Here is a 24,453-nt window from a genome sequence, read left to right on the forward strand (position 1 = left end):
GGGAATAAAAGCTGGCTACCCCAGCCAGCAGTGGCAACCCGCTCCCATCCCCTTCCATGCTGTAGAAGCTTTGTTCTTTCACTCTTCACAATAAATCTTGCTGCTGCTCACTCTTGGAGTCTGTGCCACCTTTAAGAGCTGTAACACTCACAGCAAAGGTCTGCGGCTTCATTCTTGAAGTCAGACCAAGAACCCACCAGAAGGAACCAAATCTGGACACATTACAACTACATGTAAATCCAGTTATCTCACAAAGTTTCAGAAATGGATAGATATGATAAATCAAAAGATAAAGAGCCATCTAAATATGCCCAGTGTGCTTATTAAAGTTTTCAGACATGTCCTTCTCCCAAAATAGGCCACTCCCTACCTCCCCACCCCAAGCTGGTATAGACTTCAGTCTAAGCTCTTACCTGGGGCTAAAATTCAGACCACTAGACTCACTATAAAGCAGAGACAGTGATTTCATTGTCTCCATAAATCCAGCATTATTCTATACAGCCCCAAAGTCATCTTTAACATTTTATGTTCACCGTATATAATCATTGTCAGATTACCCATCTGCCACTTGAAAGGTTTATACTTTTTGTTTAAAAGGACTCCCTTGTTCTTAAACTTAGCTGGAAATTTACATCCATCCTTACTAAACTGTGTTTAGCTGAGGTTTTTTGGTTTTTTAATCTTCACATTAAGCATCCATCTTAGGACGGCTGGAATATTTATGAGGCTGCTATCTATAATGATGTTATGCTGTAAAGGACTGAACCAAGACTTGTGTGGCCCGCTATGAGACAGGTGCCTGCTCAGAGTCATAAATCCTTTTATGATATTCTTGGGGTTACTATGGTCTAGGTCCGATGACAGCACTTCTATATTGTGTTTGTTTTGTCAAGACACTGACAATCATCTTGTGAAAATATATCTCATGGCTGAAAGGCATCACCCCAGTTGATCAGCGTTGCACCCCCGTTGGGAGAGTTTAGTATGACATTGAACCGGTGTGTGGACCCCTAGTAGATGGCTTTCTTTTCTGAGAACTCACAACTCTGGTGGAATTTTCAGAGGCAGAATCCATTTGTCCACGTTAGTCTTTCATCCTTTTGGAAAGCTGAGGGGCATGTTTGTTCTGTGTAATTTCTCACTGTGGTTGTTCATTGCTCAGAGAATAGGGTGAGCATATACTCTCTTCTGGACCTGCAAGGAGTACGACCCTATGAGCGCCTGCCCTGAGGATTCAGTAGCCTTAGGTGTTTGTTTCGCTTTTTCTTTTTCTTTTCTTTCTTTTTTTTTTTTTTTTTTTTCCTCTTTTTTTTTGAGACAGAGTCTCACTGTGTCACCCAGGCTGGAGTGCAGTGGCACGATCACGGCTCACTGAAGCTTGATAGCCCCAGGCTCAGGTGATCCTCCCACCTCAGCCTCCTAAGTAGCTGGGACTACAGGCATATGCCACCACCACGCTTGGCTAATTTTTTATTTTTTGTAGAAATGGGATCTCACTGTGTTGTCCAGGCTGGTGTCAAACTCCTGGGCTCAAGTGATCCACCCACCTCAGCCACCCAAAGTACTGGGATTACAGGCATGAGCCACTGCACCTGGCCACTTTTTCTTTTTCTTTTCTTTTTCTTTTTTTTTTTTTTTGAGATGGAGTTTTGCTCTTATCACCCAGGCTGAAGTGCAATGGTGAGATCTTGGCTCATTGCAATTTCTGCCTCCCAGGTTCAAGTGATTCTCCTGCCTCAGCCTCCCAAGTAGCTGGGATTACAGGCATGCGCCACCTTGTCTGGCTAATTTTTGTATTTTTAGTAGAGATGGGATTTCGCCATGTTGGTCAGGCTGGTCTCAAACTCTTGACTTCAGGTGATCCATCCGTCTCGGCCTCCCAAAGTGCTGGGATCAGGTGTGAGCCACCGCAGCCGATCACCGGCCACTTTTTCTAATCTGAGGTTTATTTCCTATGAGAGAGAAGAGATAGATGAAACTGAGGATAGTTCTGCTTTCACTTTGTCAACAGTGAATGAATTAATGAATGAAAGGCAAATTAACCACCTTTCAGCGACTTCACTAATAGCTAATCCTCTTTATGAAATAGAGCTCAAATTATTTTAGCTTTTTGTTCTAAAAAGAAAAGAGATTTATACTCATTATAAAATGTGGTAGAAGATGGAGTTCCAAAATTTTACTTTCATATTTCAAATAGTGGCTCCGTAGGGTCAAGCCTTCCAGAAAACCTTTTTTAAAAGGCAATATTAGCCATTTCCTACTAAACCCACTGTGTTTCTATTAATTCAGACTGGCACAGGATCAATCAAGATCAGAGAACACAAGAGTGATGCAGTTGAAGGAAATCTATGGGCAGGATACACTGACTCACACTGGTAACCCCAGCACTTTGGGAGGCCCAGGTGGGAGGATCGCGTGAGCCCAGGAGTTCAAGACCAGCTTGGCAACATAAGGAGACCCCGTTTCTAAAGAAAAGTTTTTAAATTAGTCCGACGTGGTAGTGTATGTCTGTAGTACCAGCTACTCCGGAGGCTGAGGTGGGAGGCTCGCTTGAGCCTGGGAGGCGGAGGCTGCAGTGAACCGGGATTATGCCACTATACTTCATCCTGGGTGACAGAGCAAAACTCTGTCACAAAGAAACATTAAAAAATTGCTTTAGAAAGCCATTGACTATGTTTTGCTTTATTTTGTTTTGTATTTTGGAGAAAGGGTCTCACTTTGTTGCCCGTGCTGGAGTGCAATGGTGTAATCATGACTCACTGCAGCCTCAACTGCCTGGACTCAAGCGATTCCCCCACCTCAGCCTCTTGAATAGCTGAGACCACAGACCTGTACCACCATGCCTAACTAATTTTTTTATTATTTGTAGAGATGAGGTCTTGCTGTATTACCCAGGCTGGTCTTGAACTCCCGGCCTCAAGTGATCCTCCTGCCTCGACCTCCCCAAATGCTGGGATTCCAGGCATGAGCCATTGCACCCAGCCTGTTTTTTGTATTTTAATAAAATTGCCAATAAGCATACATTTCTTGAGCACTTTTTACTTGCCCAATACTTGGGGTGGGGGCGGGGATGGGGTGGGGGAATGTAATGGTGCAGGAAATATGAAACATTAACTGTAGCAGTGAGGAAAAGGAAATGACATCTCATGAAAAATCAGTACAATTAAGTGCTAAACCATTTTAACTACAAAAGTTTTAACAGGAGAGAAATTAGAATGTTAAAAATGATAATAAAGCCATAAGGGCCAGGTGTGGTGGCCTGCATCTGTCATCTCAACACTTTGGGAGTCTAAAGTGGGAGGATCGCTGGAGCCCCAGAGGTCAAGGCTGCAGTGAGTCAAGATTGCACCACTGCACTCCAGCCTGGGCCACAGAGGGAGACCCTCTCTCCAAAGTAAATAAATAAATAAAGCCATAAGTAAAATACTTTAGTTTTCATCGTTCATTGTGGAAATTTCAAATGGACACAAAAGTAGAGCTCTTGTTTCATCCTTCACCCACTCTTTATTCTGAAATATTTCACAGCTCATCCAAGTCTTAAAGACAAAGCTGCATCCTGGTGGCTGAGAGGAAGTAGGGGTGAGGGTTCCTCTGGTGGCGCCTCCACCCCCCAACACAGGCTGCAGGCTGATAGGAAGCTCCTTCATGGAAAGTTGATCTGCTTAAAGACAGGAAGGCAGAAATATCTTAGTGAATCCAGTTCTTACGCAACTTCTCAGGAGAATAATGTCAAAATCAGTTTCAAAAAGGCTGTCTCGATGCACAAAGCGACCCTCCAACAGTGCCTTCTCTTGGTGACCACAGAGCTCATTCTTTCAACAAGTCTGCCATCACCCAGCACAACCCATTCCCACATGGAGCTGAGTGTCCTGGAGGGGGCCTGGAGAGGGTGGAGAGACTCAGCTACCACCGGTAGGTAACAAAGACCACAGTGTGACCTCAGCGTGGTGGTTCTGTGCAAGGAGAACAAGATCTCCAGTGGAGGAGCCACGAGGCTGCAGAACTGTGAGACTCATCAACAAAAACATTGGAACCATCCTGATTTATCACTGGAGAATGGTGGAAAAGGGTGACAGTAGGCTAGGCGTGGTGGCTCATGCCTGTAATCCCAGAACTTTGGGAGGCTAAAGCAGGCGGATCACCTGAGGTCAGGAGTTCGAGACCAGCCTGGCCAACATGGTGAGACCCCGTCTGTACTAAAAATACAAAAATTAGCTGGGTATCGTGGTGGGCACCTGTAATCCCAGCTACTCTGGAGGCTGAGGCAGGAGAATTGCTGGAACCCGGGAGGCGGAGGCTGCAGTGAGCCGAAATCACATCACTGCACTCCAGCCTGGGCAACAGAGCGAGACTCCATCTCAAAAATAAAAATAAAAGTAAAATAAAATAAAATAGAATAAAAGGGTGATAGTGAGCCAGGGAATGAAGGAGAGTGACTCCAGAGTCAGCAAATGACTTCACTTGCACAGAGAACAGGGCGGTATGAGCCCAGGACACCAGCAGCCTCAAGGCAGGGGATTTAAGTGGGGAGAAAGCAGGTGGAAAAAGGTGAGTGGGGCCAGGAAGCCGCCTTCACCACCCCCTGCCCGAGCAAGGTGGTCAGGAGGGGTGTGGGGAGGAAAGCAGCCCGTGCTCCGTGGCTGGAGGAGGCACAGTCAGGGAGGGCGAGGTGTCCCTCCATGCCTCCTCCAGAAGGGGCCACTGAGAGAGGAGGCTGAGGATGGGAATTCCTGGTGATTGCGGGTTTCCGGTGGAGGAGGGGAGCACCTGGAGGCTTGGCTGCCTGGCTTGGCTAGCATGAGCAGAAAACAAGGGTGTGATAAAGGGCAGATGCTCCCAGGAAGACAGTGGACAGTGGAGGCTGGCGGCGTGGGTGTAGAGGGCTCAAAGACCTCGAAATGAAGTACGGGAGGGAGGGGGGTGTGTTAAAACTAACTCCTGGGTTTCTGAGCTAAGTAACTGAGTTGAGAGACAGATAAATGGAAGATTGGAAGTGGAAGAAGTGCAAGAGCCAGGGAGGGGAGGCAATGATTTCCACTTCAGCAGGTGGAGCTTGACATGCTTTTGGGATACTGTATGAGTTTCCCAGGGCTGTGTGTACAAATTACCATTATGGCTTAGAACAAGAAAAATGTATCTTTTTTTCTTTCTTTTTTTTTTTTTTTTTTTGTAGTTGTTGTTGTTGAGACAGGGTCTCACTCTGTTGCCCAGTCAGGAAAGTGGCACAATCACAGCTCACTGCAGCCTCAGTCTCCCAGGCTCAAGGTGGATGCATTTAGGGCCAGATATCAGCTGGGGAAAGGACCACACTACCTTAATCTGGAGTTACTCAGTGCCAATGTACACCTGTCTCTCTCTCTCTTTTTTCTCCTTCCTGCCACTTCATCCCACCCTTCTGACCATGCAGTTAGGGGGACCCCAACTGAGCATGAGTGAGGGGATCAGCAGATGGAAGGTGCTTGGTGTCAGCACTGCAGCTCTGTCAGAAAGACGTGGGAGCGAGTGTTCTTGGCCATAGGTGTGGCTTGCTGTTAGCCTGCTGGGCAGCCATGGTGTGAGTTGTGTCTCTCAGAGAGAGGACATGGGTGGCCAAAATGGACATCACCAATGCTAACCAATGTAAGACCTCAGGAATATTTGGGTCCTTGTTGGTTCTTCCGTCCCTCTCTATCTATCTATGGCTCACATACTCTCTACTTAATGTATGCATCCAACATTTCTCGTAAGCCACTTGCTTCATTACATATTGTCTCCTGTTTTTCCTCTTTTTATTTATTTATTTTTTTTAAGAGATGGAGTCTCACTATGTTACTCAGACTGGAATGAATTACAAAACGGCCATGTACATAATTTTAGGTGGTACACATCCCAGATGCTTCAGGTACAATGATAAGGCAGAGATGATGATAATTAATTTGAAGTGACTTCTTTCTTTTTCTTTCTTTTCTTTTTTTAGACACAGGGTCTCTAAAAGGAATAGATATGGAATTGTGTCAATAAAACTTTATTTAGAGAAGCAGATGGAGATAATTTACCAATCCCTGCTCTATTGTAGCAAACTAAGGAAAACAAAATAACAATAAAATACGATACGTATGGGATTTTGAAATGTGTCACATTCTCTCCCTGAGAGATGCAGTTCACACCATGGCTGCCCAGCAAGCTAACAGCAGGGTCTCACTGTGTTGCCCAGGCTGGAGTGCAGTGGTGCAATCATAGCTCACTGTAGGCTCAATCTCCCAGGCTGAAGCCATCCTACCACCTCAGTCTCCTGAGTAGCTGGGACTACAGCTGTGTGCCACCACGCCTGGCTGAGTTTCTTTTATTTTGTAAAGCGGAATAAAATACTCTTAAAAATCCAGCAAATACACATTTCAAAAGCCCATGCATATTTCTTATTTTATTGTTGTTATGTTTTACTTAGCTTGCTACAATACAGTGGGGGTTGGTAAATTATGTCCATCTGTTCCTCCAAATCAAGTTTTATTGACACAATGCCATGCCCATTCCTTTACCTCCTGTCTGTGGACACTTCATGGTTCTTATGGCAGAGATGGGTAATTGCAACAAAGACCAGGTGGCCTGCAAAGTTTGAAGGATTTACCATCTGGCTCATCTTTTAGAGTTTTCTGACTCCTGTAATAAAGAAACGTCCAGTCTGGGCAACATGGTGAAACCCCATCTCTACAAAAAATAGAAAACAATTAGCCGATCATGGTAGTGTACCTGTAGTCCCAGCCACTGGGGAGGCTGAAGTGGGAGGATTGCTTGAGCCTGAGAGTTGGAGGCTGCAGTGAGCCATAACTACTCCACTGCACTCCAGCCTGGGCGATAGAGTGAGACCCTGTCTCAAAAATAAAATTAAGTACTGTCACAAGTTTGGGCCAGGTACAGTGGCTCACACCTGTAATCCCAGCATTTTGGTAGGACAAGGCAGGAGGATCAGTCGAGGCCAGGAGTTCAAGACCAGCCTTGGCAACATGGCCAGTCCCCATCTCTATCAAAAAAAAAAAAAAAAAAAAAAGCTAGGCATGGTATCGTGTGCCTATAGTTGCAGCTACTGGGGAGGCTGGGGCAGGAGGATGGCTTGAACCCAGGAGCTGCAGTGAGCTGTGATGGTGCCACTGTACTCCAGCCTGGGCAACAGAGCAAGACTCTGTCTCTAAAAAGAAGAAATGTCACAAATTTAAGAACCTCAGGTTATACACACGTTACGTTTACTCTAGGTCACTAGATGTTCAAACCAGGACAAAGCAATCACCCCGAGGACTTAGGGGTAAAGGGCCACTGCTCTTAAACCATCAGGCTCTGCTCTGAGGAGTAACTGACCACATTGTGTATGTTAGTGCCTTTGCGTGCTCCTGATCCTGACATGTGTTCTAGTGAGCATCACGGACAATGTCTCCGCAGGGCGCAGTGCAGTGTTGAGGGAAGCCGTGCTGTCTGCCTGCAGGTCAGCTTTAACCGCAGGTCATGCCCCTGAGGTTAATATGTGTTTCCTATTCTCTACTCAAGATCACTTAAGTGCCTGGGAAGCAGTCATTGCAAAATTAGCCAAAGTCTATGGTTAAGGAGGAATTAAGTCCTTTTTGTTAGATACATGAGATTTCACAGTGTTGTATGAAGGTGGACTCCAAAGCACATAGTCATCCCAGAGTCATCTCATTTTAATGTGTTAGTATAATGTGCTAAGTATGTAATATGTGTATAGGCATGTCTGTTCTCATCACCCCAGCCCACTCTGCCACACACACACACACACACACACACTTCCTTGAAACCACAGTTGCACTTAGCATCAAATTTGGCCACCTGCGACCTGCCTCAGCCTTCTGAAAAGTGGACTTCAAGAAAAGTGCAGCTTCGGCCGGGCATGGTGGCTCACGCCTGTAATCCCAGCACTTTGGGAGGCCAAGGTGGGTGGACCACGAGGTCAGAAGTTCAAGACCAGCCTGGCCAACATGGTGAAACGCCGTCTCTACTAAAAACACAAAAATTAGCCAGGCATGGTGGTGGGCGCCTGTAATCCCAGCTACTGGGGAGGCTGAGGCAGGAGAATTGCTTGAACCCGGGAGGTGGAGGTTGCAGTGAGCTGAGATCGTGCCACTGTACTCCAGCCTGGGTGACAGAGCAAGACTCCATCTCAAAAAAAAAAAAAAGAAAAGAAAAGAAAAGTGCAGCTTCAAGAGGGTGGGGTGAGAAGATGCATTTTCTTGTCTGACTAGTTTGCAGACACTCTTGGTGACTGCAAGGGGCATCCCCAGTCCCAGTCTTGTGGCAGTACTCATGGCATCATCCGCCTGGGTTTGATTCTCAACTCCACCAGATGTGTGACCTTAGACGAGTTCCTTCCCCTCTTCTGGTGCCTCATGCATTAAGAAGGGATAAAACAGAGGAGCCACAGGGGTGGAGGTGAGAATTACAAAAGACGATGCGTATCTGATATTCCTGGTCCATGGAAGGCAATCATATAATATCACTGAACTTTCCTCTTCTCAGGACACAACCCACCTCTCTTCCCATGCTGAGACTACCTGGCTCACAGAATCATTATCTGCCTGTTGTACAGCTGAAGTTCTACCCTTAGGCACCATTTCTCCATTCATGAATTTCTACTGTTTTACAGAGGATGGACACAGTCCAAGACTCTCATGTTTCCTTCAGCCAGATCAATACCAAACAACCAGCACGGATCAGGCTGTCTGGGTTCTAAGTCTGTGTTCAAAACCCATTCCTTTCACACCTATAATCCCAGCACTTTGGGAGGCCAAAGTGGGAGGATTGGTTGAGGCCAGGAGTTCCAGACTAGCCTGGGCAACATAGTAAGACCCTGTCTTTACATTTTTTTAAAGTTAGCTGGGCATGGTGGCACACGCCTGTCATCTCTGCTACTTAGGAGGCTAAGATGGGAGGATCGCTTGAGCCCAGGAGGTTAAGGCTGCAGTGAGCCCTGATCACACCACTGCACTCCAACTTGGGCAACAGAGTGAGACCTTGTCTCAAAAAAACCACAAAACAAACAATTAAAAAAATTCCTTATGTGGAATATTTGCAGAGCTGCCAAATTCCCCCGGGGAGGAGAAGAAGGGGTTCAATTCCAAACTCTAAGCCACTGCAACAAGTTTTACTTTCTCAAAGTTGTGTAATCAACCCTAAGCATTTTTGGCCATTCCACAAGGTCAAACTAAGCACATTTAATTCTGGATGGGGAGGGCAGCAGACGCTACCTGGAGTCACCCCAGGATGGACTCCTCCTTCCATCCATTAAAGATTTTCTTCACTCTCAGCTGCCAGCCCTTGCCCCTCTTTGTAGGAAGATGTGCTCAGGTGGCAGGAACTCACTCAGGGATCCTGAGGAGCCAGCCAACCCTGGGAGTTGAAGTGTCCACCCCCAGGGGCAGCCTGGACTGGCTGACCGGCAGAAGTGAGACAGGAACACTGCAGCGGCCCTGAAAGCAGCTGTGGTGGACTCTCTCTTGCTGACTGTGAGGAACCAACCAGCCTTGTTGTGAGCTGCCCTGCAGGGAGGCCCATGTGACAAGGAACTACACGGCCTTGGAGACAGCCCACAAGGAACTGAATCCTGCCAGGAAACACAGAAGCTGGCGTCCTAGTGGGATTTCTGTCTTCTGACTTTAGTAGGAGATAGGATATTCAAGAACATCTATACATTTGGGACATCATTTCAAATTGGAATGGATTTACTGACTTTTTTTTTTTCTATAAGAGATACAAATGGGAGGTGTGGGAAGGGGTCTCGCCATGTTGCCCACGCTGGTCTCGAACTCCTGGCCTCAAGTGATCATTCCACCTCAGCCTCCCAAGTCACTGAGATTAGAGGTGTGAGCCATTGCATCTGGCTGGGTCTGCTGGCTTTTGATTGAACAAACCATTTTCATCATTCATGATCTTAAAAGCACAAATAAAACTTTTTTTCTAAGTTCAATTTGGCTGTCAATGAAGTGTGTGTAATTTTTCTAAAATTCTTTATTATTATTATGAGACTGGGTCTCATTCTGTCGCCCCAGGCTGGAGTGAAGTGGCGCGGCCTCGGCTCACTGCAGCTTCAACTTCCCTGGCTACAGCGATCCTCCCACCTTAGCCTCCCAAGTATTTGGGACCACAGGCGCGCACCACCATGCTTTTGTATTTTTGGTAGAGACAGGGTTTTGCCATGTTTCCCAGGCTGGTCTTGAACTCCGGAGCTCAAGTGACCCACCCGCCTCAGCCTCCCAAAGTGCTGAGATTATAGGTGTGAACCACCGTGCCAGGGCAATTTTTCTAAAATTCAATGAAGAGTCCATTTTGTTTGTAGATCTGACAAAAAGTATATGTGTGTGCGTGTGTGTGCACGCGTGTGTGTGTATACTTTCAAAGCCACTCCAAAGAGAGCAGATTTATATAAAAGTGTTTGCTTTTAATGGGCCTTGGGCGTTTGTCAACTGAACTCAAGTACATAGCTAAGCATCAGGTCTCAAAATCATTACATTCCTTTTTTGGAAAAACTTTTTCTCCTTTTGAGCTGAAAAGTCCAAATGTCACCATATAGGATAAGGTGAACTGAACTGAAACTCTGACATTCTCATGAAGAAATGCAGACACATGTCTTTAGGAAGGCAAATGTGAGCATGATTCTCACCATGAAGGAGTGTAGAATTATGTATGCTTTCTTGCACATCAGAAAAAGCATGAAATGTGAATTTACATGTAAAATACCGCACTTGATGTTAATTTAAATAAACATTGAACTATCTTTAATAGTCCGTACTCGTTCATTTTTTGTGGCTCTGTTGTGGTAGTCATTAAACATTTAAAATAATAGCATCAACTACTCATACCACAATCAGCTTTTCATATCTGTCTTGTTTCCTTTTCTTTCTACTTGCTGTTTATTCTATCACAAATGCCAGTTTCAACTCTGAGCTATATGAAAATGGTTACTTTTGGCATATTTACTCCATCAGACTGTTATCAATATCATTTTTTTGGATACAGGATCTTGCTCTTTTACCCAGGCTGGAGTGCAGTGACACTATCAGGGCTCACTGCAGCCTCAACTCTCAAGGCTCAAGCAATCCTCCTACCTCAGCCCCCAACAGCAGCTGGGACCACAGGTGCATGCCACCACACCTGGCTAATTTTTTTGAATTTTAGTAGAGATGAGGTTTCACTATGTTGCCCAAGGCTGGTCTTGAACTCCTGAGCTCAAGCGATCCTCCCACCTCAGCCTCCCAAAGGCGTAAGCCACTGAGCCCAGTTCAATAGTTCTTTTCGAAATAGACGTGTTCCGCCAGATTTAATTGTGAATTGGTAATCGAATCACTGTGAAGCAAACCCTGTTTTACCTTCCATTTTCACTTGTTCTCACAGTTAACAACCGACTAGTTGACTTTCATGGAGAAAGCATTTAAAATGGAGTGTGATGAGTTAGGAGCTTAGCCATGGATAGGTCCATGGGAGGGCAATGTGCTACCCACTTGAGCAAGAGATTCTCCTGGGAGTTTATCACAATACTGGCTTCCTATTTTATCAGACAGGATGGAAACACTCCTTTAAGTTTCAACAGGAGAAAATTGTCAGGACATTATATTTTTCAACACAAATCTGTGTTTGCCTCTCTCAGTCCTTATCTGTTGTCTTCCTGTTCCCTTTACTCTCTTTTCCTCCCTGCATCCTGACTTCTGTCCCAGGTTAGTCCCAAACACATCAGAATCCAAGAGGAAGGACGTTGCTCACCATTCTCCAACTAATGATTCCCTCCTTGACTCATCCACTGTATTGAGAATGCTCTAGCTGGGCGCGGTGGCTCATGCCTGTAATCCTAGCACTTTGGGAGGCCGAGGTGGGTGGATCACCTGAGATCAGGAGTTCAAGACCAGCCTGGCTGACATGGTGAAACCCCATCTCTACTAAAAATACCAAAGTTAGCTGGGGGTGGTGGCACGCATCTGTAATCCCAGCTGAGGCAGGAGAATCGCTTGAACCCAGGAGGCGGAGGTTGCAGTGAGCCAAGATCACACCACTACACTCCAGCCTGAGCAACAGCGCGAGACTCCATCAAAAAAAAAAAAAAAAAAAGAGAGAGAGAGGAGAGAGAATGCTCCATGGCTTAGTTGGATGCTAATCAATTTTACTGCATCTATTTTGAACCAAGTCCTCCACAAATTCAAATATGGCCTGGGAGTTTTCTTTGCTTTTCAGGATAAGATACAAGCTCTAGGGTCTTGGCACTCAAAGTAGGAGCCATAGGCCAGCAGCAGCCACGTCTCCTTGGAGACTGTAAGAAATGCAGTCTTGGGCCCCACCCCAGAAACCCTGAATCAGGATCTGCCTTTCCACAAGATCTGCAGGCGAATGCACAGTAAAGTGGAACTCATACCATGCTCAGGCCTGCTGCCACTTCACGTCTCCCTATTTTACAAAATGTACAATTTGGGCTGGGTAAGATGACTCAGGCCTGTAATCTCAGCACTCTGGGAGGCCAAGGTGAAAGGATGGCTTGAGACCAGGAATTCGAGACCAGCCTGGGCAACATAGCAAGACCACATTTCTATAAATTTTTTTCTTAAATTAGCAAGACATGATGGTGTATGCCTGTGGTCCTAGCTACTCAGGAGGCTGAGGCGGGAGGACCGCACTACCACACCCAGCTAGTTTTTGTATTTTCAGTAGAGACGGGATTTCTTTATGTTGGCCAAGCTGGTCTCGAACCCCTGACCTCAGGCAATCTGCACGCTTTGGCCTCCCCAAGTGCTGGGATCACAGGCATGAGCCACCGCACCTGGCCTGTTTTCTTCATTAAGGTTTGGTGACACTACCTTATTTATTGGACACAGAATCTATACCATTGTTCAATCAACTTGTGTATGTTACTCATAAACTTCCATTGAATTGCACTTAAATGAAAGGCAGAGATGCTGTTGGTCATCTGGTGGACCCAAAAGAGGGCTGTGGCTGGAGCAGCTGAAATCCCTTCTCAGGAAAAGCAGCTGAGCACAGAGTTTAAGGCACATTGTGTGCCTATAAGGACTCTAGGAGTGAGCACAAAAGCAGGGTGAGGCAAGGAAGGAAGAAAGCAAATTAAGAGCAGTGTCATTTATGAACTGGCCACAAGATTCCCAAGAAACCCAGCTGGTTACACAGGAACATATGAAACCACTCCTCAGAAACCTCCCTAGGAAGGAAAGGTGAGCAATACATCTGCCAGTGACTTCCTGCTTCCTTTCTCTCATTGGAATAAGTTTGTCTGCCCCATTAAGTGTTAATCCTCCTCCATTTCTGGGTTCTTGCCCAGCCTTTTGAGCAGCTGCTAGATAAGCCAGAGCCTCAGGTGGTAGACTTACAGGAACTGCAGCCTATGGCCCTTTGCCTGTTTTGTAAATAAAGTTTTATTGGCACCCAGCCATACCCGTGGACTTATGTATTGTCTGGTCTGTTTTCTTTCTTTCTCTCTCTCTCTCTCTCTCTTTCTTTCTTTCTTTCTCTTTCTTTCTTTTTCCTGTTCTTGCTCCGTCACCTGGGCTGGAGTGTAGTGGCGCGACCACAGCTCACTGTAGTCTTAACCTCCCGGGCTCAGGTTTAAGTCATCCTCTCACCTCAGCCTTCCGAGTAGCTGGGACGACAAGTGGGCCCCAACAAGCGAGCTATTTTTTTCTTTTTTTTTTTAGAAGGAATCTCCCTCTGTTACCCAGGCTGGAGAGCAGTGGTGTGATCTCAGCTCACTGCAACTTTTGCCTCCTGGGTTCAAGTGATTCTCCTTTCTCAGCCTCCTGAGTAGCAGGGACTACAGGCGCCCGCCACCACACCTAGCTAATTTTTGTATTTTCAGTAGAGATGGGGTTTCGCCATGTTGGCCAGGCTGGTCTTGAACTCCTGACCTCAGGTGAGCTGCCCGCCTTAGCCTCCCAAAGTGCTAGGATTGCAGGTGTGAGCCACCGCACCCGGCTTTTTTTTGGGGGGCGGGGGAAGGTGGGGACAGGGTCTCCCTATGTTGCCCTAGGCTGGTCTTGAACTCCTGGGCTCAAACAATGCTCCCACCTTGGCCTCCCAAAGTACTGGGATTACAGACATAAGCCACTGCACCTGGCCATGTATTAGCTATGTCAATTTAAGTATCAGTAAAACCCACTTGGAAGGCTCATTCTGAATATTAAATGAGACAATGAATGTAATATTCAAAGCACAGTGCCTGCCTACACTCCATAAATTATTATATTATTTAAAAATTATTTATTAGGCCGGGTGCAGTGACTCATGCCTGCAATCCCCACACTTTGGGAAGCTGAGGTGGGCAGATCACCTGAGGTCAGGAGTTCGAGACCAGCCTGGACAACTTGGTGAAACCCCGTCTGTACTCTAAATACAAAAATTAGCCGGGTGTGGTGGCAGGTGCCTGTAATCCCAGCTACTTGGGAGGCTGTGGCAGGAGAATCGCTTGAACCCGGGAAGCAGAGGTTGCAGTGAGCTGAGATCGCACCACTGCACGCTAGCCTGGACGATATAGTGAGACTCCATTTCAATAAATAAATAAATAAATAAATCTTATTTATTATTTAAATTCAAATTATTGTGAATGGCAGTCTCCTTACTTAGGCCGTTTCTGCCATCCATCTGCCCCCAGCCACCTCCTCTACTGGATTCTAAGGGATATCTGAGTCTCACCATAAACCCCATCCTTTTGGTTGAGACATCTCGATGCCAGGGGACTCACCATGAAAAATAAACTGCCTGGGAGAGAAACCCAGGAACCATCTTCCAGCAGTTGATCAAGTACATCTGATCAAGTGGGAATGGTGCGTAAATGGTGGATTGTGGAATGAGAGAAAGCCAAGATGATGGAGCATTTCCAGGGAACAGATGCCCCAGGCAGCCCAGACTGTGAAAATGGAGAGCGAATTCAGGTGTTAAACTGGGAAGGAGGGACAAAAGAAGGAAGGGTTCATGCAAAAACAGATGTACCTTCATGTACTCAAAGACCGATTGTTTCTGCACACATACCTCAAAGTTCATATTCAGCACTGCCATCCCTGGATCTCCCATATCTACGAAACTTCCAGATGTTTCTGCCTCCCAAGTGCATGCGTGTGTATTTGCTTCACTTTTCTCAGATTTATAGTTGTACTGTTTCATGAAAAGGTTTGTCAGGCCGGGCATGGTGGTTCATGCCTGTAATCCCAGCACTTTGAGAGGTCAAAGCGGGTGAATCACTTGAGGCCAGGAGTTTGAGACCATCTTGACCAACATGACGAAACCCCATTTCTACTAAAAGGACAAAAAATTAGCCGGGTGTGATGGCATGTACCTGTGGTCCCAGCTACTCAGGAGGCTGAGGCATGAGAATCACTTGAACCCAGGAGGCAGAGGTTGCAGTGAGCTGAGATCATGCCACTGCACTCCAGCCTGGGCAATGGAGCAAGACTCTGTCTCAAAGAAAAAAAAAAAAGTTTGTCATCTCAGTTCACCCAAGCTGGAGTGCCGTGGTGCGATCACAGCTCACTGCAACCTCAAACTCCTGGGCTCAAGTGATTCTCCCACCTCATCCTCCCCAGTAGCTGCAACTACAGGTGCACAGCAGCATGCTCTGTTAATTTGGATTTTTGTAGAGATGGGATCTCACTATGTTGCCAAGGATGGTCTCAAACTCCTGGGCTCAAGTGATCCTCCTGCCTCAGCCTCCCTAAGTGCTGCGATTACAGGTGTGAGCCACTGGGCCCAGCCTCTCATACCAATTTCTAGTTTCCTCTCACTTTGATGGCAGGGTTTTAAATTTAGTCTTACACGCATGCTTCTACACCTTTACTCTGAGGCTCATCTTTACCATTGTCATCTGTGCCATGGGCCTAGGAATCTGCATTCATATCTATTTTCTCACTGATGAGATTCTGACTACTGACCTTGAGTAGTGGGCACCAGAGTCGGCCAGAGCCCCCTGGAGAGTGCTCCCAGGTTATCACGTAGGAAGCAGAGAGGTGGAGTGTGTTTTCTGGGGCATGAAATAGAGATTCAAATGCAGGGACCCCTTTGCCTGGCCCACTGGCCATCATCCTTCAGGCAAATGTACAGACACTCTTAATTTTTATCTTTTAAAGCACTTTCCATTACACCAACCTCCAGAAGCAACTCTGCTTACCAAGGCAGAAGGAAAGAGAGCCATTGTCCAAATTAGATATTAGAATTCAAGCTTTTAAACATTAATGCTTGGGCAGTAGTTCTCTGGTGCTTCCGACTGTTTTTACAATGGAATGTGTAATCCAGCAGAGCTGTTAAGCTTTCTGAAGATGTCAGTCTGTTCTGACTTCTAGGAAGGCAGCTGTGGAGTGAACTGGCTGCGTTTATAGACATGCCAGATCTGGACTCTTTTGAAGTGGTGGAGTTTGCAGCCCATTGTTGTTAAATAAGGCTCCGCTTCCTGTCTGGCAGTAGAGCCTCCCGCCTGCCTTCTGTGGGGTCCCAAGGGAAGCCAGTCCTGCTGTCCCTAGAGGAAGACGACACAGATCATGCCTTCCTTAAAACCGCAAAGCTGGTGGGGAAATTCAGCTGGGCTGCTGGGGTGGGAGGCCAAGTGAGGAGAGTCCATGAACACAATGGGGACACCTGCGCTTTGGTTACTTGAAAAAAACCCAGAGAGGGGCCCATTTTACCAGGAGAGAGGAGGAAGGGCGTCTCTTGTGTGGTCACAAAGAGCCAATGAGGTTTGTTGAAGATGATACATATGATGAAGCTGGATTTTTTTTCTTTCTTTTTTTTAAAATAAAGGCCATAATCTAGAAAGAGTACTTCTATTTTCAACCTTGAAGAACTTAAAAAAAAATCTCACAGTATGCTTATTGTAATAATTAACACTGATATTATTTTGAAACTTACATGTGTAGAATAAAGCAAGAGTTTTCAATGTATGAGAAAACATATAGAAAAATTAACACAATTAAGAAAAATCCAAATAAATAGAACTGAAAGTTAAGGTGCAAAATGTGTCTGTGTATACTTATGCTGAGTACTTTTCCCTTTTTTAAAATGTTTTTAAATTTTAAATTTAATTGTTTGTGTGTGTGTGTGTGTGTGTGTGTGTGTGTGTGTGTGTGTGAGATAGGGTTTCACTCCATTGCTCAGGGTGGAGTGCAGTGGTGTAATCTCCGCTCACTGCAACCTCCACTTCTCGGGTTCAAGTGATCCTCCCACCTCAACCTCCCCAGAAGCTAGGGCTACAAGCATGCCCCACCACGCCCAGCTAAGTTATGTTTTGTTTTGTTTTTTGAGACAAGGTCTGGCTCTATCGCTCAGGCTGGAGTGCAGTTGGCACTATCTTGGCTCACAGTAACCTCCACCTCCTGGGCTCAAGTGATCCTTCCGCCTTAGGCTGCCGAGTAGCTTGGATCACAGGCCTGGGCCACCACACTGGGCTAATTTTTGTGTTTTTAGTAGAGGCAGGGTTTTGCCATGTTGCCCACTCTGGTCTCCAACTCTTGAGCTCAAGCGATCTGCCCACCTCAGCCTCCCAAAGTGCTGGGATTACAGGTGTGAGCTACTGCTCTTTCTTTAACATTGATCTGGTTGTTTCATTCATTAATTGTAAATGAAAATCCTGCCTCTGTGGGGTTATTTCCATGAATGATAGAGGCCATAAAAAAAAGCACTATTTGGACAACCATCTCTGCTTAGGAGAAATGCAGTTACAGGGATCAGTCACAGTTTATGAACATGTTCTAGCGCCTTAAAGGCATCAAAATCAGGATGTCAGAGTCCCAAATAGGAAAGATCTAGTCCACGAGGCCTGTTTCTCTAGAAGACCAGTAAAGATGGCAGGTTTGGCGCTCTAGGTGCCAGAGAAACCACCAGGAAGGCTTGGTAAATGGGGAGAAAGGTAACCTTCCCAACTTTTCGGCTTCTCCTTCCACTTCCCTCCTCCTCCTCCCTCTTTCTCTCCTCTCAGCCCTCCCTCTCTCTGTCCTCCTCCTCCGCCCGCCCAAGCATCACCTCGTGAGGCCTCGTGGCGTTAGCCCAGTGCGCTCGGCCCCCGCTCGGCCCCCACCGAGCCTGGCTCTACTGCAGGCGCTGGGGATTGGGGTGGGGGAGAGGCCCAGGGCACATGATGCCGCCCCCAGCCCGCCCAGCACATGACCCAGGCAGGCCGGCGGGGTCCTGGCACACCCGAGCCGCGTCCGTGAGCACAGCCCATGGCCTCCCCGCGCCTAGGGACCTTCTGCTGCCCCACACGGGATGCGGCCACGCAACTCGTGCTGAGCTTCCAGCCGCGGGCCTTCCACGCGCTCTGCCTGGGCAGCGGCGCGCTCCGCTTGGCGCTGGGCCTTCTGCAGCTGCTGCCCGGCCGCCGGCCCGCGGGCCCCGGGTCCCCCGCGACGTCCCCACCGGCCTCGGTCCGCATCCTGCGAGCTGCCACTGCCTGCGACCTTCTAGGCTGCCTGGGTAAGGGCGCGCGCGGCCCGCGGGTTGGAACCCGATCTGTGCCTGGGTGAGGGCGCGTGGCCCGCAGGTTGAGACCCGACTGGTACCTGGATAAGGGCGCACGGCCTGTGGATTTGGACCTGTTCCGTGGTGGAGTGAGGACGAGAGGCCCGCGGGTTGGAACCTGCCCGGTGCAGGGCTGAGGGCGCGTAGCCGGCTGGTTGGGACCTGCTGGGTCCCTGGCTGAGGGCTTGAGGCCCGCGGGTTGGGACCTGATCGGTGTCCGGGTGAGGGCGCACGGCCCGCGGGTTGAGACCTGCTCAGTGCTGGGGTGAGGGCGTGAGGCCCTGGGGTTGGACCTGCTCAGTCCCCGGGTGAGGGTGCGTGGCCCGCAGGTTGAGACCGGATCGATGCCCGGGTGAGGGCGCATGGCCCGCAGGTTGGAACTTGATCCATGCCCGGGTGAGGACCCACAGCCCGCGGATTGGAACTTGATCGGTGCCCGGGTGATGGCCCAACCCACAGCTCGCGGGTTGGGCCGGGCGTCTGAACACTTGAACCACAGAGAAAAGAGAAAGCGGAGGCGGTTCCCTAGGGACCGGACGGGACGACTAGGGTTTTTTTTGTTGTTGTTGTTGTTTTTTTTTTTTTTTTTTTGAGACGGAGTCTTGCTCTTTCGCCCAGACTGAAGTGCTGAAGTGCAGTGGCACAATCTCTGCTCACTGCAACCCCCGCCTCCCGGGTTCAAGCGATTCTCCTGCCTTAGTCTCCCGAGTAGTTGGGATTACAGGCACGCGCCACCACGCCCGACTAATTTTTGTATTTTTAGTAGAGACGGACTTTCACCATGTTGGCCAAGTTGCTCTCGAACTCTTGACCTCAGGTAATCCGCCCGCCTCGGCCTCCCAAAGTACTGGGATTACAGGCATAAGCCACTGCGCCCAGCCGACTAGTTAGTTTTGCAAACAGATGTGGTCGGTAAAATTCCCATCCAAGGGACGATGAGTTTTAAAAATCCGTTTATTGTGTTTGTTACAGGGAAACTTCAGATGGCGCAGTTAAGCAAAACCCAGACCAGAAAAGATTTCCTCGGTTTTGCCCAACTGCACCAGGGAGAGACTAACAATTAACACACTCTCTCTCGCTGTGTGTGTGTGCGTGCATGTGCGTGTGTGAATTCTTTTCTATTGTGCGCTATACATTCTCTCAAGTATTTTGTAAGCTGAAATCCCTTCCCTATCCAGGCTTTTTGGGTATGATTTTTACACCACAGGTGCACAAACTGCAGCTCTCAGACCAAATCCTGCCTGTTTTCTAGGGCCCACGAGCTAAGAATGGTTTTACATCCTACTTTTCTTTAAATTAATGATTTTTTTGAGACAGGGTCTCACCCTCTTGTCCAGGCTGAGTGCAGTGTCACGATCACAGCTCACTGCAGCCTCGACCTCCTGGGTTCAAGCGATCCTTCCACCTCAGCTACCCGAGTAGCTGGGACTACAGCCACAGGCCACCATGGTAGGGTAAATATATATATACATATATTTATATATATATATTTAGAGATGGGGTCTCACTATGTTGCCCAGGCTGGTCTCCAACTCCTGGGCTTAATTAAGAGATCACCACCCTTGGCATCATAAAGTGTTAGGATTACAGGTGTGAGCCACCTCACCCAGCCCTAAGATGTTTTTAAAAATCAAAATTAGAAAATATTTCCTGGCATGTGACTATTACTGAAATTTAAATGTTAATGTCTACAAATAAAGTTTGATGGGAATGCAGCTATGTTGTTCATGTGCATTTGTGAATTATCCATGGCTGCCTTTACCCTACAAGGGCAGTGTGAATATTGGACGGAGAAAGTATGGCTCCCAAAGCCAAAAATATTACAGAATGAGTTTGCCAACATCTGCTTTAAACTATTATGTGACACTTTATACAGACCTCTAAGCTAGATTTGGCCATTCTGTTTAGCTTTTTTATTTTGGAACCTTTCCACCATGCATAAATGCAGTCTATAACAGAAACACTTACAGTGAATCCCTATATGTGGGATTTGTGGGGTACAGGTACCCGGCTCATCTGCTCCCCTCTTCACCCTCCTCACTAGATTAATGTGAAGCAAATCTCAGGCGCCATCATCCTGCCCATTCAGATCTCAGAGAGAACTCTAAAACATAATAATTTTAAACATTTGCAACCCCAATATCATTATCACTTTATTTTTATTTGAGACAGGGTCTCACTCTGTTGCCCAGGTTGGAGTGGGGTGGCATGATCATAGCTCACTGCAGCCTTGAACTTCCGGGCTCAAGGGATCCTCCTACCTCAGCCTCCCAGGTAGCTGGGACTACAGGCATGCATCACCACACTGGCTAATTTTTGTATTGTTTTTTCAGAGCTGGAATCTCACCATCTTGCCCAGGCTGGTCAAACTTCTAGGCTCAAGCGATCCTCCTACTTCGGCTTCCTAAAGGTGTGGTGGCTCACGCCTGTAATCCTAACTATCCTAACTACTCAGGAGGCTGTGGTGGACGGATTGCTTGAACCTAGGAGTTCAAGACTAGCCTGGGCAACATAACAAGACCCAGGCTCTACAAAAAAAAAAAAAAAAAAAAAAAAAAAAGCCTGTCATGGTGGCATGCACATGTGGTCCCAGCTACTCAGCAGGCTAAGGCAGGAGGACCACTTGAAACCATGAATTCCAGGCTGCAGTGAGCTGTGATCCAGCCTGGGTGACAGAGCCAAGACCCTGTCTCTAAAAAAGTAAGGTGTACCCAAACATCTTTTGAGGGTTAGTGAATAACACTTGCATATCTGTTAGCCTTTAGAAGGGAAGTGGATGAGGTTGTGAGCAAATAAGCAGAAGTCAGGAAAAGGCTGGGTGATCGAGACCCCTTACTGAAAAATAAGAAATTTGAATGCCTGTGGGGTAAGGCTTTTATTAAGCTCAAAGGAGTGATAAATGCTGAAAATTCTAAGGCACTGTAGAGAAGAAAGGCATTGTTTTTGTTGGCAGTGGCTTGATAATGAGAAGATGTCTTGAGCTTTTTAGTGTTCACAGTTGTCCTTTAGTAGTGTATTACATAGTGTGTGTTTAGTGGTATATTACATGGTATGTGTTTAGTAGTATATTACATAGCATTTGTTTAGTAGTGTATCACATGGTGTGTGTTGTGTATATGATGTGATTTTAGTAGTGTATTGCATAGTGTGTGTTTAGTGGTGTATAGCATGTATACCAGTGAGCACTACTACATAGCATGTAGCTTGGTGTTGTTTACAGTTCTCCCCTTTATATTACCTAGTGTCCTTTTTTTTTTTTTTTTTTTTTTTTGGCGGAGTCTCACTCTGTCGTCCAGGCTGGAGTACAGTGGTACAATCTTGGCTCACTGCAACCTCCACCTCACAAGTTCAAGCAATTCTTGTGCCTCAGCCTCCTGAGCAGCTGGAATTATAGGCGCCCACCACGATGCCCGGCTAATTTTTGTATTTTTAGTAGAGACGTGGTTTCACCATGTTGGCCAGGCTGGTCTCAAACTCCTGACCTCAGGTGATCCACCCACCTCAGCCTCCCAAAGTGCTGTGATTACAGGTGTGAGCCACTGCACCAGGTTCTTTTTTCTTTCTTTCTTTTTTGTTTTTTGTTTTGTTTTTTGTTTTTTTTTGGACACAGGGTCTCACTCTATTGCCCAGGCTGGAGTACAGTGGTGCAATCTCGACTCACTGCAACCTCCGCCTTCTAGGCTCAAGCGATTCTCCCATCTCAGCCTCCTGAGTAGCTGGGACCACAGGCTCATGCCACCACCCCCAGCTAATTATTGTATTTTTGTAGAGACGGGGTTTCGCCAGGCTGGTCTCATCTCCTGGGCTCAAGTGATCCGCCGGCCTTGGCCTCCCAAAGTGCTAGGATTATAGGTGTGAGCCACCGTGCCCAGACCCTAGTGTGCTTTTAAACAAAGGATATTGCATTACCTAACAAAGAACCATCATATGTACCATGAGTGTGCATACCGTTTTGAGGATGTTAGACATTTGGGTCTAATAGCAAGAGAAACTCACAAAGAATAAATGTTAAAGGCAAATTATTGAGAACTAATTTGTGAAAATTTTAAATGTAGTGTTTAAAAAAAGAATGAAGGAACTATATATTTGAACTTCTAAATTGAGCTTTTTTAAAATTCTTTTTTATGTGAGGAATAACTAATATAGACACTGAAAATGCAGCTGAGAAATACAGATTGCTAGTCACATATTGCAAGTAAACAAACAAACAAAATAGGGATGAGACTGTGGCCAGCTATGGTTTACGTTAAAGTGCCTGCGTTTGTTTTGCTACCATCAGAGTGATTTTCTGAGTTTCAGGCCAAGCGTGGTGGCTCATGCCTGTAATCCCAACACTTTGGGAGACCAAGGCAGACGGATCACTTGAGGTCAGGAGTTTGAGACCAGCCTGGCCAACATGGTGAAACCCCGTCTACTAAAAATACAAAAATTAGCTGGGCGTGGTTGCGGGTGCCTGTAATCCCAGCTACTCGGGAGGCTGAGGCAGGAGAATTACTTAAACCCGGGAGGCGGAAGTTGCAGTGAGCTGAGATTGTACCACTGTACTCCAGCCTGGGTGACAGAGTCAGACTCCGCCTCAAAAAAAAAAAAAGATAAATAAAAAAATAAAAATAAAAAACGTTATTTTGTGAGTTTCAATCTTCTTTTTCTCTCTGCACACACCAATATGTATGTTTTTTTCTTCCTTTTTTCCTTTTCCCTCCTTCTTGTCTTTTTCCCTCCCTCTCTCCCTCCTTCCTTCCTTCCTTTCCTTCCTTCTTCCTTCCTCTCTTCCTATCTCTATTATGTATCTATCATTTTTCCAAAGCAAGAAATCAGCTTTAGATTTGATTAGGATCAGATACAAAGCATTATCCAATTCTCTCTTAGGTGTTGTGATCCGGTCCACCGTGTGGTTAGGATTCCCAAATTTTGTTGACAGCATCTCAGATGTGAACCGCACGGAAATTTGGCCTGCTGCTTTCTGCGTGGGGAGTGCGGTGAGTCCAGTCCCTCGGCATGCCCTCTCCTCCCTACCTATGCTCCTCAAATCGCAGCAGCAGCAAACCCTGGGAGTCTGTTAGAAATGCAGGTTCTCAGGTCCCGCCCCATCCTGCTGATCAGGAACCCAGCCCTCTCTGTGTTTTAACAAAACCCTCCAGGGGATGCTGCCGCAGACACTCCAGTGTTGTTTCTCCCTCCCCTTCACAAATGCATCCTCTGCTTAAATGCAGCCACGAGCAAAACCAGCTGCCACAGAAAGTTATCAATCCATTGGATGCATTTTGTTTAAATATATACTTAAATATATTAAATAAAACATATAAGCCGGGCACGGTAGCCCACACTTGTAATCTCAGCACTTTGGGAGGCCGAAGCAGGTGGATCACTTGAGGCCAGGAATTCGAGACCAGCCCGGCCAACAGGGTGAAGCCCCATCTCTGCTAAAAATACAAAAATTAGCTGGGTGTGGTGGCGTGTGCCCGTGGTCCTAGCTACTCAGGAGGCTAAGGCAGGAAAATTGCTTGAACCCAGGAGGCGGAGGTTGCAGTGAGCCAAGATCGCGCCACTGCACTCCAGCCTGGGTGACAGAGTGAAAGTCCGTCTTCAGACAAAAAATAAAACCACATAATTATATATAAAGAAATTATTGAATAAGTTAATAGATATCATATATACACAGACACACATACACATGTATGTTATGCTCCATCCGTCACGGTGGTGCTCAGGTGAGTGATTTGAAGCGCATTCCCTGATGCTGTGTTGACTGCCCTGTGCTGGAGCAGAATTGCCAGTTTCCTCGCTTCCCTGTCCTCAGTGGCTTCCTAACTGCATCTATGAGCCTCTGTCTCAGCCCACGGTAGCGAGACATCTTGACCTTGTGTGGTTTCTAACACTGGAGTCCCCTTCCTCCATCTTGTCTTTGGAAGGACTGCCTGAGTCCCTCCTCCCCGTACTCATTCTTCCTCAGAACAAGAGCTTCTATCGAGTTCAAAGCCCCCT

The 24,453-nt window shown here is 46.9% G+C and overlaps 1 protein-coding gene across 1 annotated transcript in view; it reads left to right on the forward strand.

Annotated features, from left to right (window-relative positions):
* The first annotated feature begins 18,158 nt into the window (after positions 1-18,158).
* The window catches only part of GPR143 (G protein-coupled receptor 143), a 42,218-nt gene continuing 35,923 nt past the window's right edge, over positions 18,159-24,453 (forward strand). The window contains exons 1-2 of the mRNA XM_003917389.4: positions 18,159-18,423; positions 23,338-23,447. Of these exons, the coding sequence (XP_003917438.1) occupies positions 18,174-18,423; positions 23,338-23,447 (360 nt within the window). The 5' untranslated portion in view covers positions 18,159-18,173. The remainder of the gene's footprint in view (positions 18,424-23,337; positions 23,448-24,453) is intronic.

The sequence above is a fragment of the Papio anubis genome, chromosome X (genome assembly GCF_008728515.1).
Source record: "Papio anubis isolate 15944 chromosome X, Panubis1.0, whole genome shotgun sequence".
Taxonomy (NCBI): Eukaryota; Metazoa; Chordata; class Mammalia; order Primates; family Cercopithecidae; genus Papio; species Papio anubis.